This window comes from Schistocerca gregaria, chromosome 11 (genome assembly GCF_023897955.1).
Source record: "Schistocerca gregaria isolate iqSchGreg1 chromosome 11, iqSchGreg1.2, whole genome shotgun sequence".
Taxonomy (NCBI): domain Eukaryota; kingdom Metazoa; phylum Arthropoda; class Insecta; order Orthoptera; family Acrididae; genus Schistocerca; species Schistocerca gregaria.
The window spans coordinates 138,879,606-138,892,225 of NC_064930.1; the positions used below are offsets into that span (position 1 = coordinate 138,879,606).

A 12,620-nucleotide genomic window follows, 5' to 3' on the forward strand; every position below is an offset into this window, starting at 1 on the left:
CCTTATGGATTCCAAGATGGGATTGCTACGTAAATATTTTCTATGTGAGAGACTAAAGAAAAAAGATGGATGTAAAAAATAGGATGATAATTTTTTAAATCTTTCTTGTCATCTTAACAGTTACAAATTTTAACTAGTCTAGACGAGTTCTCCAAGTCAGTAATGCCTTACATATATCACTCAAGACACAGTTTATCAAGTTGGAGGAACTTTTCAGAATTATTTTTGAAATTCCCTCAGCACCACATAAGCTTTTGCTTTTTACAATATTTACAATTCTATTAATTTCAGTGAAAGAGGTGGTATAGGATGAAAGAACTAAAATAAATATGCAAAACTAACCTTGGACTTTTAAGTGTGTATTACCCTGTAGGACACAAAGCTCAAATGTGGCAGTAAAATTTTAAATAATGGCATAAATGGCTCGTCTTCTGGCTTCAAAATTTTTCTACATGGCTCATCACCAGTGTTAAGTTTTGCATGAGAGTCTAGCACTCTGGAAGTTAAGAAATTCATCACACATTCTCAAACATAACATAATTCATCTTACGTAAAAGAGAATTTACTTTGAAAGTAACACTTCTCAAACCCCCCTTCGCAATATTTTCCCACAACATGTGACAAATGTAAACAGGTGTGACATCACACTAACTGAACCAAGGCCCACAAGAAAGACATTAAAAGCAGTACTGTATAGTCTTTGATACGTTTTACTGTCGGCAGATGCTTGTGTGTGCATTGTGTTTTGACACAATTATGAAAGATTTCCAAGTTTTTCCCAGATTTCCTGGTTGTCTTGGGGTGCAAACACATTATCAATCAGTGCCCTACTATCTTCCTGTACAGAAATTAGAAAACTGACTACTGAAATTAGGTTGAAATGCCCAGATAATGATTCCAATTCGTTTTTCTGTTCATATCTTTTTAAGAAGTCTACATGGATGTCTCCACAAACTACTGTTTCTTTTTGTCTGACAGGCTCACTATTGCATTTAGAGTTCTCAAAAATAGCTGAAAGTTTCCAAGTGGAGATATGTAAACCATTACTGTTATCAGTGAAATATTCTGTAGTAACAACTCACAAGCTCACTCTTCTAGTTTCCATTAACACAAAAACTATTTGTTTCAATATTTTTGACTTTGCGTGCAATTTCTACATATGTTGCAATTCCTCCTTCCCCCCACCACTAACTCTACATGAAAATGAAGACAGTCTTTGATCTCTGATATTTAATTTCTCCACCCTTGCAATTATGTGGTATTCAGAGAGGCACAGAATATCTGTTGTTATGAGCCTGCAGTCTGTTCTGTTCTAATTTATTTCAGTTATATCATACCAAACCCAAAAACTCCAGTAATGTAAGGGATTTTGTCGTCTAACTTTACTTTTCCTTTCCATTCACATGCAGGCCAGGATTTTTATATCACCTTCTCCCAATTGCAACACCAAGCACAATGCAAATATGACTTAATTTTAATCAAAAGGAATCACATGAGCTCCTTATTAACAGCCACAAGAGTGCTTTGTTGCTTCACCTGTTTCCTCTAAGTCACCTTTAATGCTATGTTCCAGGCTGTTAAACAGGCTGTTTCCCATTACTCCTATTGTATGTACCTGAATCTCCACATCAAAATCTCTATCCAAGGCCTACCACCTGGCTAAACTTGGCACTAGGTTTCCTTGTGGTTGTGTCCTGGCATTCTACACTTAGCTTTACCTGTAGTATTCTGTCTACACTTGCCATATGATTACTACCTCTCTGAAAGACTCTTTTCCTTCTACATGACTTTTCTACCAACACAGCCTTAAAGTTATTCCTACGAGTCTGCTGCACTCCACTGTGCTCAAAACTGGTTGACACACTTCTACTTCGGGTAACAAGTCAAACTAATTGCTAACCTAAATCCGAGATGTGATATGTTTTCTTCCTTTCCCTATTATTTTTCCACCTTCTCCTAGCTCCTACTGTCTGTTTCCCCCTTTAAGATACCTAATTCAAAATATGCTATTTCTAATTTTGACAGAATGGCACAAATCTTCCCTCACACATTCCACGAGTTTCTTGTCTGGAATACATAATCTAAAATTCCATGGAAGAGTCTCATTGGTACTTTACTGGCTTCCTCTCTACATTCACCCCATTTGACCATGAGCCCACAGTCCTGACAGGTTTCTCTCTTACTAATTAACCTATGAAAACATTCACATTTGTCACACAACACTACTTTAACAGTTAACTAAAAACACAACACAATTTGAACTGTAATATCATAATAACTGGTAAAATCTTATCTTTTGATGAGTTGTGCAGATAAGGTGTAGGTGGCTCATGGTCATAAACACAAGAATGTAAATACTCAGGTGTTTGCTGAACCTAAGTTTTAGGTGGCAGTAGGCACAAAGTGAATGAAAACTGAATAGCATGATATTTTCCAACAAGGACCTTGAACTGATACTACCAGGAAATTATGTAAGGTAACATACTGGCTATATTAAACTTTTGCAACTGGAGAGGACCCCGTGAAAAATGAGTTATTTTGTGCCAACATTTGCAAGAACATGCAGAAGAGAAATAGACAAACCGTTGAAAGATGCAAATATTAATTTCCACACAAGATGGTAATATTTTTTAATTAAATACCATGTTTAGATTCTAAGTTACAAACTCAATGTGACTACCATCTGAGCTGGTACGCACTTTGAAGTTTATAAGACTGCTATTTCACAATTGTTCGCAGCACCTTTTTGAACTTTTTGAATGATAGACCATGGGATGGTCAGCTGTTGTGACACAGCTTGTGCACTGCCTCAAGCTCAGACACTGTGTATCGCTTTCTCAGCCATGGCGATGGTAAGCTTCAACAATGCACCATGGTGCAATTGGCCGATAGCCCGTCCCTGGTGCAATTCACGAACTGCCGGTTAATTTAAACTTCTGAATGATTATATTGAGGTTGAAGCTCTTCTATCCATGTTTTCTTACAAATAAATTGTTTCTGGAGGGGGTCCACATTAAGCAGAATACAATTACTTCTTTTCTTCTACTACCCAGACACATTTTGCTGGAGTTTCAGCATCATCAGTGGGCTTTTGTTTCCTACTCTACTGTTGAATGCATACAAACTTGAGTTTTTAAATAAATATTTACAAACTTGAAAATCAAACAAGGTTTTCTACATATATACACAATTTGCTACCATATGCTGTTGTTTTCCTCGCTCTTTTTGTTTTGCGTTACATTTTTTTTTTAATTTCACAGTTTTTCATCTACAACCGTATAGAACTTAATGTAGAAAAGTTATTGATTTCAAAATTTTATGACTCTAGATTCTTATGGTTATGTCTAATATTAACTAACTCTATGTAGAACACTATGTCTTTGTGTCGGTGTTTGCAATATGTTTCACTTTTTCGGTTTCCCCTTTATCTTCAGTGTGAAATTGAACGCTGTAACTTTCACTGTCACTGTTTACAAACTACAAAAACAAGATAGGCAGTGGAACAGCCGAATGTGATCTGGGCAGACATTTCCAATCTCTGTAAGGTGTATTTCTTGTGTGTGTGTGTGTGTGTGTGTGTGTGTGTGTGTGTGTGTGTGTGTGTGAGGGAGAGTAGGGGTTATGTCTTCTGATATTTCTTTAAGGGCAGAGAACAGGATTCTGTTGCAGAGATCATTTGTTTTCCTTCACTTATGACTTTTTGTGTTTGGCAGTTTTGTTCAATTATTAGTGTTCGTAAAAGGCCGTAGCTGTTTTTGACAATTTCAAGTTCGTATTGATGTTTGTTTGACTGTGATTCATGTCAATAAAGTGTTCACCAAATTTCTAATGACAGCTGTTACTTTTTATGCTCTTTTTGTGTTCTGTGTATTTGGTATTAAAGTTTCTACTTGTCTGTCCTCCTTAAACTGATATCCAGTCTTAGAATGTTGGTTGGTAAATACCATATGTGTTGTGTTTGTCTGTGCTTCTATTGGTTGCCCTTAGTTTTCTTTGTATCTAGTTATCTATCCTGACAATTTTTAGCTGTTGATTTTTGAGTAATTTGCCTATTCTTTGGGCTGCTTTGTTGTTATAAGTGAGAACGTTCTATGAGGTTCGACAATAAAGTAATGACACTGACTTTCTTTGCAAAATGTGGCAACCCTGCATGCTTGCGTATGCACAATATCTTTGACATTGGTCTATAAGCTGCTTCTAGTCCAAGCGGCACATCGATGCAACTAATCAGTCATGAGTTGTGCTGTAATAAGTTAACACATGTTTGTGTCTCTTGTCACGGAAAAGGAATCGCATAATATTGCGCAACAGTATGCCATTTCTTTTTTCTTTAAATTGGGTGAAAACACGATGACAACTTACGGTAAGCTTCTTAAGACTTTTAGAGAGGAGGTTATGTCAAGACTTCAAGTTTTTCGCCGGCACAAAATGTTTAGTGAAGGCAAAACAAATGTTGAAGATGAAGACCACAGTGAACGACCATAAACCTCACAAACAGATGTCAACTCATACAATCTGATCGAAGATTATCCATGAAAATGATTGCAGAAGAACTGAACATCAATCGAGAAATGGTTCGTCTAATAATAACTGAAGATCTTGGCATGAGGAAGATTTGTGCAAAAATTGTCCCCAAAAATCACACACCACAACAGTGAGAACACAGAAAAATGTGGCAGCTGATCTGTTAGAGCACATGGAAATTAATCCACAATTGTTGAGCCGTGTTATCACTGGTGATGAAAGTTCGTTTTTTCAGTACTGTCCAGAGACAAAACGCCGAAGTTCACAATGGTGCTCAAAGGGATTACCCAGACCAAAAAAAGCCCACATGTCAACATCAAAAGTGAAATGCATGCTTGTGTGCTTCTTTGATTCCAAGGGAATTTTTCATAAAGAGTGGGTGCCTCCTGGACAAACAGTTAACCAATCTTACCACAAAGAAATTTTAGAAAGACTTCATAAAAGAGTTCTTCGTATCCATGCCAACATTGCTGATAATTGGATTCTGCATCACAATAATGCATGATCCCATACTGCTCTGTCAGTGCAACAATTTTTAACCTCAAAACAACCACCTTATTCGCCAGATATTGCTCCGTGCGACTTTTTCTATTTCCAAGAGTCAAAATGGCGGTCAAGGGACACCATTTTCAAACAACACAAGGTATCCAAAAAGCTGTGATGAGGGTCTTTGAGGTTATTACAGAAGATGAGTTCCAGAAATGTTACCATCAATGGCAGAAGTGCTGGAAAAAGCGTGTGCAATCAGAAGGGAACTACTTTGAAGGAGACAACACTAAACGACTAAAATGGTAAGAAATTTTTTTTTTTCACATCACTCTCATTACTTTATCGCCGCACCTCGTATATGTGTGTCGTTATGGGCAGTGTGTGAGCGCGTGTGCGTGTGCATTTGCGTTTTATGTGCATATTGTGTGTGTCTATGTTTGCACGTTGGTGACGAGCTGTTTGTTTTATGTGATTCAGTTTCTCTATAATGTTTGTGTCATATAAAGCCTCTACAGCTATGTGTTTGATTATCTGTGACTCATTTTTGTAGTTGTCTTCATGGAGAAAAATTTTGTTCATTCTCCAAAGCAGGTACTGGAAAGTAGATTGTTTGCCATTGGATGATCTGAGTCTTTTTGTGTGGCTCTATTGGTGGTAATGACTTTCCTGAATATGAAGAATAAGTGTTGGTTGTGATTGTGTACTGTGAGGTCAAGGAAATTTAACATTTATCTCATTTTCTGTTTTTATGGTGAATTTTGCTTTAGGGCAAACTGTGTTTATGTCACTGCAGAGTTGCTGCATGTGACTGAGTGTTTCCATATTGAAGACACATTACATCCTCTACATAGCATTACCAATACACTACTGTGCATTGTTTGGATCTTACAACTGTTTCAAGTGTCTTCTTCTCAGTTCGATTGAGGAAGATGTTGGCTAGGAGTCCACTGAGTGGTGAGCCCAGTTACAGACAAACAGAATTGCAAAATTAAAATGAAAAAAGGGGGAGCACATAGCAAACAAAAAACTAACAACTCATCCCCAACATGCAGACACATACAGACACATACAGACCATAAACACACAACAACACAAATGCAGAGAACATACACAAGCACACGTAAAAAACTAATGCCCAAAACAACATGCATATCAACAAAGCAGCCCACAGAATAGGTGACACATACAAAAATCAAGGCCTAAAAACTGCCTACAGACATAACTCAATACAAAGAAAACTAATGGCAATCAACACAAACACAACACAAATGATATTTACCAACTGACACCTCAGGACAGCAAATTGATTTACAGGACAGACAAGCCGAAACTTTAATACGAAATACACAGAACATAAAATAGCATTAAAAAGTAGCAGTTGTCATTCTAAATTTGCTGAACATGGTATGTTCAAGAATCACAGCCCAGAAAACATCAATACTGGCTTGAATATTCTCAACAGGCCTCCACAAAAACTAATAATTGAAGAAAACTGCCAAACACACACACACACACACACACACACACACACACACACACACACACACACGGAAGATACTCATTTGGCTGTTCCATTTTCCATCACCACAATTTTGTAGTTTGTAAACAGTGATACAAAGTTACATAGTGGTTTTTCACAGTGAAAAAAGGAAAACCAGAAAAAGTAAGTGAAACACACTGCAAATGCAAACACAAATACACAGCCTTCCACACAGACTTAATGTTAGGCCTAACCACAATATTCCTAGTTGTAAAATTTCAAAGTAAATGACTTTTTTACAGTAAGTTATACACTGTTGATGAAAAACTGTGAAAGGAAAACAAGAGTACTGCAAAACATACAAAACAAAGAAACCTATGGAATGTGATTGCAAGGAATATTTGTTTTTTTTTTTTTTTTACTACTTTCTTAAGAAGTAAAATTATGCGTGTACAACTAGTAAACAGCGTTTTTCCTGTTTATCAGAAAGAAAATAAGACACCACTGGTGACACAAACTTCAGAAAAATTCGTCTTGGTAACAGAAGAAAAAGAAATAATAGTGTTTTTCTGAAGGCAGACTCCCTCCAACCACAAATTTATATTATACCTATCTTCAACACTGGTACAGAATGAGGACATCTTCATATTCCTTTATACATCAATACTCGCAAAGAGTGGCAGCAGTATTACAGTTGTTTTGGTAAAACAACTTTACAAGTAATGCCCTGCTCAGCTTCTCCGGACCTGTGTTTCAACCCTACATCACCATACCAGTACCGGTGTCTAACAACAAGCCATCACACTAACACCAAAAAGAATGCAAATCTTGCAGTGCACAGTCTCAACATTATTTTTACAAAGTTGGGAATCCATATGGTACACAGTCTTCTATCTACAATGACTCAAGTAGTAAAGTTTAATTAGAATCAACTTGTAGTTACTGAGTGTTTCCAAAGTGTCAGCAGCAGATTATTCTGACATTTCAGTGAATATATGGCAGCAATTTCTGCAGTATTTTAACAATGCACTACCTCATACAGTACAGGCTGGAAACTACTGGCAGGGTGGATTGGGAACTCATAACTTTCCTCCTTACATCCCTGACCTCCTCCTATGCATTTTTGTTTGTTGTGATGAGAGACGCCATGATAACATTGAATTCAAAAGCAATGAAGAGGTAAAGAAATAAGTACAAAACTACGTTTGAGATCACAGTAAAGAATTATTAACTGAGGGGATAAGAAGAACCATTAGAGGAAGGTGGGACAAATATGTAGAAGTTGGTGGACATTACATAGAAATGTAGAGATAATACTGTATTGATCTAATCAGATTGTTTTGTTGTACAGTTATTTGTCTGTTTGGTTACTGAGTGACCCCGTATCTGGTCTAACATGAGAGAAGATGTGCCCGACAGCACTTAAAAGATACAGATGTTTGTGTGTTTGTATTTTGTATGATATATACATAAAATATAAAGTGCAGGACAGGTAAGAATTCTCACATATACTGGTACTTACTGGTTCTTCATTGGGTGTAAGAGGAACCAACAATGCGAACACTGGCTTCATGTCATTCTGCACTTCACTCTCCATGGACTCCTGCAACCAGAAGCATTCACTTATTTATTTATTGATTTACTTATGGCTTTCTGAGGCATTAAAAAGACACACATATAGAAGGGGAAAGTGACAGTGGTACACAAATTACTGTCCCTTGTGGACTATAGATGTAGTGTATACATAGAAGTAATAACAGAATGTAAGATCCAATATAAACCAAGGGTTCACATGAAACCACCCAGATTCCCCTATGCAAATTTCTGAGAAAATTATGAGACATAGATACTTGGAATTTGTGCCATCACAAACTAAATCAAAATGTTTGGTAAGAAAACATTAACACACTTCCATATGGGCCCCTTCCATAAACAGTAAAGCATGTGTGGGGTGACGGAGGATATTGCATCAACAATTTTTTGGTAGAGATCATTAAAGGCATGTACAGATGAACACATACACAGTGCCTTTCTCATAATTGCATAGGAAGAAAACCAGAAGCGTTATGTCAAGAGATTGTGGTGGAAATGCTTGGTCTTGGAAGATATGGACATACAAACTTCAGTGCAGTGCTCCACTAGCCCAACAGATCATCACATCTGGCTGTAGGGGAAGAAGCTGAGAAGTAGCTAATTTCTCAAGCATTCCCTAATAAATGATTCCCATTACTGTTTGCTCAATTAAGAAAAATGATTGAACTACACTCTCTTCCACTAGAGCACACCACACATTCATCTATTCTGTGCCTCTGACATGTCCCAAAATCTTTGGGGGCTTTCCAAGCCTCTGATGCAAATGCTGCAGCAATTAATCTTCTCACATGTAAAGAAGGTCGCTTCATTAGTGAAAACAGCATTCCCTAGATAGTTGAGTTTCTGCCTGATCTGGCCCAACATCTCAACAGCAAATTTGTGGCAAAGGTGCAAGCTTTTTGCTTCAATGCTTGCACAATTTGGAATTTGTAGGCATGCAAGTTAAATCATTTATGCAGCCATCCTTCTCTGTCAATCCCATCTGATAAGGATCCTATATCACACAATAATGAACCACAAGGGGATGGAAAACCTAGTGTATGCAATCTCTTTAGTAGATCTGTTGAACCTTTTCAAAGCTTTGCCAATAAAGCACAGTCTTTGGTTTGTCCTGCCCACAATATTTTCTATGTGACAGTTTTTATTTAAGATTCTTGTAATTGTTGTCCCTGTATACCTACAAGCTTTAAATTTGTGATTTATGATGTAACTGAAATTAAACTGAATTGTTACAGTACTTATGTGAAGAGCATCATTTTTTATTGTTTAAGATCAACTGCCAATTTTCACAACATACAGATACCTTGTCTACCACCACCACCACCACCACCACCTCCTGCAAACAATTGTAGGTACAATAGGAGCAACAGAGGATGTATAACACTTTCTAGAAGAACACTAGATTTCACTTTCGTTTCACTAGTTGGCTTCCTATCAATCATCATGAATTGGCCTTTCTGATAGAATAAAGAATTCATCACAGAACTGACACAATACTTCATATGCATCCAATTTGATCAGAAGCCACTTCGGAGGAAGAGTATCAAAAGCCCTCTGGAAATCTAGAAATATGGAATCAACTTAAGCTGCCCTGTCGATGGTCATCATCACTTCATGTGAATAAAGAACCAGTTGTGCCTCACAGAGATGACACAGTCTAAATCCACGCTGGTTATAAGTAAATAGACCATTTTCTTCAAGGTATTTCATAACATTAGAACACAATATTTGTTCAAGGAGATGGGTCATATGTGCTACATAAGATAAGAGGGAACGGGCTACAGTACTGGTATGATTTTGTAGTTATGCACAACTATCCAAAAGGTGGAGACGACTCCAACTACATATACAAAAAAGGGAATTAAGATATACATGTGGCACTCAAACGTTTAATCATTGCCTCAAAGAAATAAACTTATACAGCGGATTTTTTTGTTTGTTTGTAGGTACATCCCTACACTACAGTACCATAGCACACTACTAGAGCAGCCAATCCAGGCAGATAAGGAATTTGTCTGCATCAGCCTGACATTACTCTGACATTTTTGCTGCTGCCAAAAATAAATTATTGCATTATACAGCTGCTCAGTTCTTCTTGGCTCCTGTAGTTGCTTATTGCAGTATAGGGATTTCAGAGTGTACCAGGACTGTAGACATGTACTCAGAAACAAACCAACAATTAATTACTTCATTTTTTCAAGATAATTGAATCTTTAAGAATACTTCTTGTACTTAGCATAGCATGTAGATACAGATGTTAAATGAAGGTTAATCATGGGTGTTTACATGCAGTGGATGGCAATAACTCAAACACAAATATAACACTAGGAAGATAATTACTTTGCTCTGAAATTACTTTGCGCTGAAATCTCAGAAAAAAAAGAGTGCACTATTTTATGAGGACAACAACTTTTACTAAAAAGTTTACTGAAGGCTGTCTTATTACACACTGAGTGGTCCAAAAGCAATGGGTAGTAACTGGATGACATTTCGGTCATTGTATGCAGACCTCCATATAGTCCTAATAGCAATGTGTTTCTGATGCCCCACATTCAAACTGGTAGCAATCTTACCCACGGTACTGTTTATAGCCCCATGCGGTTCTGCGGAGGTAATGCGACATCCATTTATTAAAGATTAGTGGTTATTCTGTATCACAATTTATGCATGTGGAAAAACAGCCCCTCCGCTAATGAGTATCCACTCAAAAGGTTGTCAACCATCAAATCACAAATTATTGTTTAATCTCTGCAGGTCTTACAACTACCATCACCCCATGTTCAGTTTTTATCAACTAGTGACATGCTGCCATATTAACCCTTTGGCTGCTGCGGATGTGACAACTCGTCATGGTTCGCCGTTCTCCTGGTACGTCTGATGCGTATACATACGGCCGGCCTCGGGCCTTCCCTACAGCACTAAGGACATGTTTACACGTCCCGCGCCACCGGCCTTGCCACCGCTAGGGACGAGTTTGGGTGTGCTGAGTCACAGCTACCTGAATGCTACGGACATGTATACAAGCAGAGCTGTCTTTCTGCCCTCCCCTTCTAGTATCTGTTCAGTGGTCTGAGTGTGTAGTTCGAGAGTACGTACATTTTTGTTGTTGTGTTCGCTCTTTGCAGAATTCGACTTAGATTCCTGTATTTTCATCAGTTTTCTTGTTTCCTATGTGAGAAATCTGATGTCATCATGGTTGAACAGATAAAGAAATCCTGGATATGCTCAATAAGAGCGACAGTGAGTATGAATTATTTAACGTTGCTAATACAGACGAGTCTTCAACAGAATCTCAAAGCTGTAGACCTCAGTCCTTTACAGCAAAGGGAAGAGCACGAATTATAGTCAGCAGTACCTCTGAATCCGAGGAATCAGAAAGTGACAGTGAAACGGTTCAGAAAAAGAGAGTGCTCAAGTGACACATTCGACTGGAAAGAATCCAATTTCCAGCCTTTAAACTATTACTTCTATGACTTGAGTTCAGGACACACATGTCAATTAGATATTGACCCAAGCATTCTCTCATTTTTTGTGATATTCATGTCTCAACAACTGTTGCAATTTATTGCAGATGAAACAAATTGTTTTTATGTTAACACCAGAGAAAATATTACAGAATCTGAATTCTTGACTGTCGCAGCGGAAAGACACTGGATTTGAGGAAATGTATTGTTTTGTTGCTGTTTGCCTTCTAATGGCGCAAGTTAAGAAGTTAAAATTGGTCCAGAGATCACTTCTGAACACACCTGTTTTCAGTGAAATTATGTCCCGAAACTGTTTTTGCCTACTTCTGAGAATGTTACACTTCAGTGATAACTCTGCAAGTACTGGAGGCGACACACTGTTTAAAATTAGGACGAATGTTGACAAAGTTCGTAAGACGTTTCATAATTCATTTCGCCCACATCACAAGCTTTGTATAGATGAAAGTGTCTTGCTGTTCAAAGGATGATTATCTTTTCAGCTATTTATTCCAACCAAGCGAAGCAGATTCGGAATACATACATTTGTACTGTGTGACTGTCAGAGTACGTATATTTTAGATTTTATTCTTTATACAGACAACAACAGAAATTGGGTTCCACACTTTCTCCCAAAGTGGCAACGTAGTGGCAACTCTTACGGGACCATATTTGGAATAGGGACATATTCTATATATTGGTAACTGGTACTCCAGCCCGGACCTGTTCCTCTGGCTTCACAACCATGGAACAGCCGCATGTGACACCGTTTAAAAGAACAGGTGCAACATGCCAAAACTGCAGAAGAAATTAAAATGAGGAGAAACTGAGTTTAGGTCCACTGACACAGTCCTTGCTATCAAGTGGTGCGATAAGAAAGAGGTGTACATGTTGCCCACAAGTCACACAACACAAATAGTCAAAACAGACAAGACTGGAAGAAATACTGGTGAAAAAATAAAGAAACCACAATTTATTGTAGATTACAATTCGAGTATGAGTGCAGTTGACCATTGTGACACATTATTGAGCTCAGTGGGATCATTGCATAAGACTGTGAAATGGTATAAGAA

General features: G+C 37.7%; 1 protein-coding gene across 6 annotated transcripts in view; it reads right to left on the reverse strand.

Moving 5' to 3' along the window:
• Nucleotides 1–12,620, reverse strand: part of LOC126295352 (zinc finger protein 555-like) — a 77,104-nt gene that overhangs the window by 22,736 nt on the left and 41,748 nt on the right. For all 6 annotated transcript variants that reach the window (XR_007552464.1, XR_007552463.1, XM_049987821.1 and 3 more), the window contains one exon: nt 8,016–8,096. Coding sequence is in view for 4 of the 6 variants with exons in the window: in XM_049987821.1 (XP_049843778.1) it covers nt 8,016–8,096 (81 nt within the window). In the remaining 2 variants the exon portion in view is untranslated. The remainder of the gene's footprint in view (nt 1–8,015; nt 8,097–12,620) is intronic.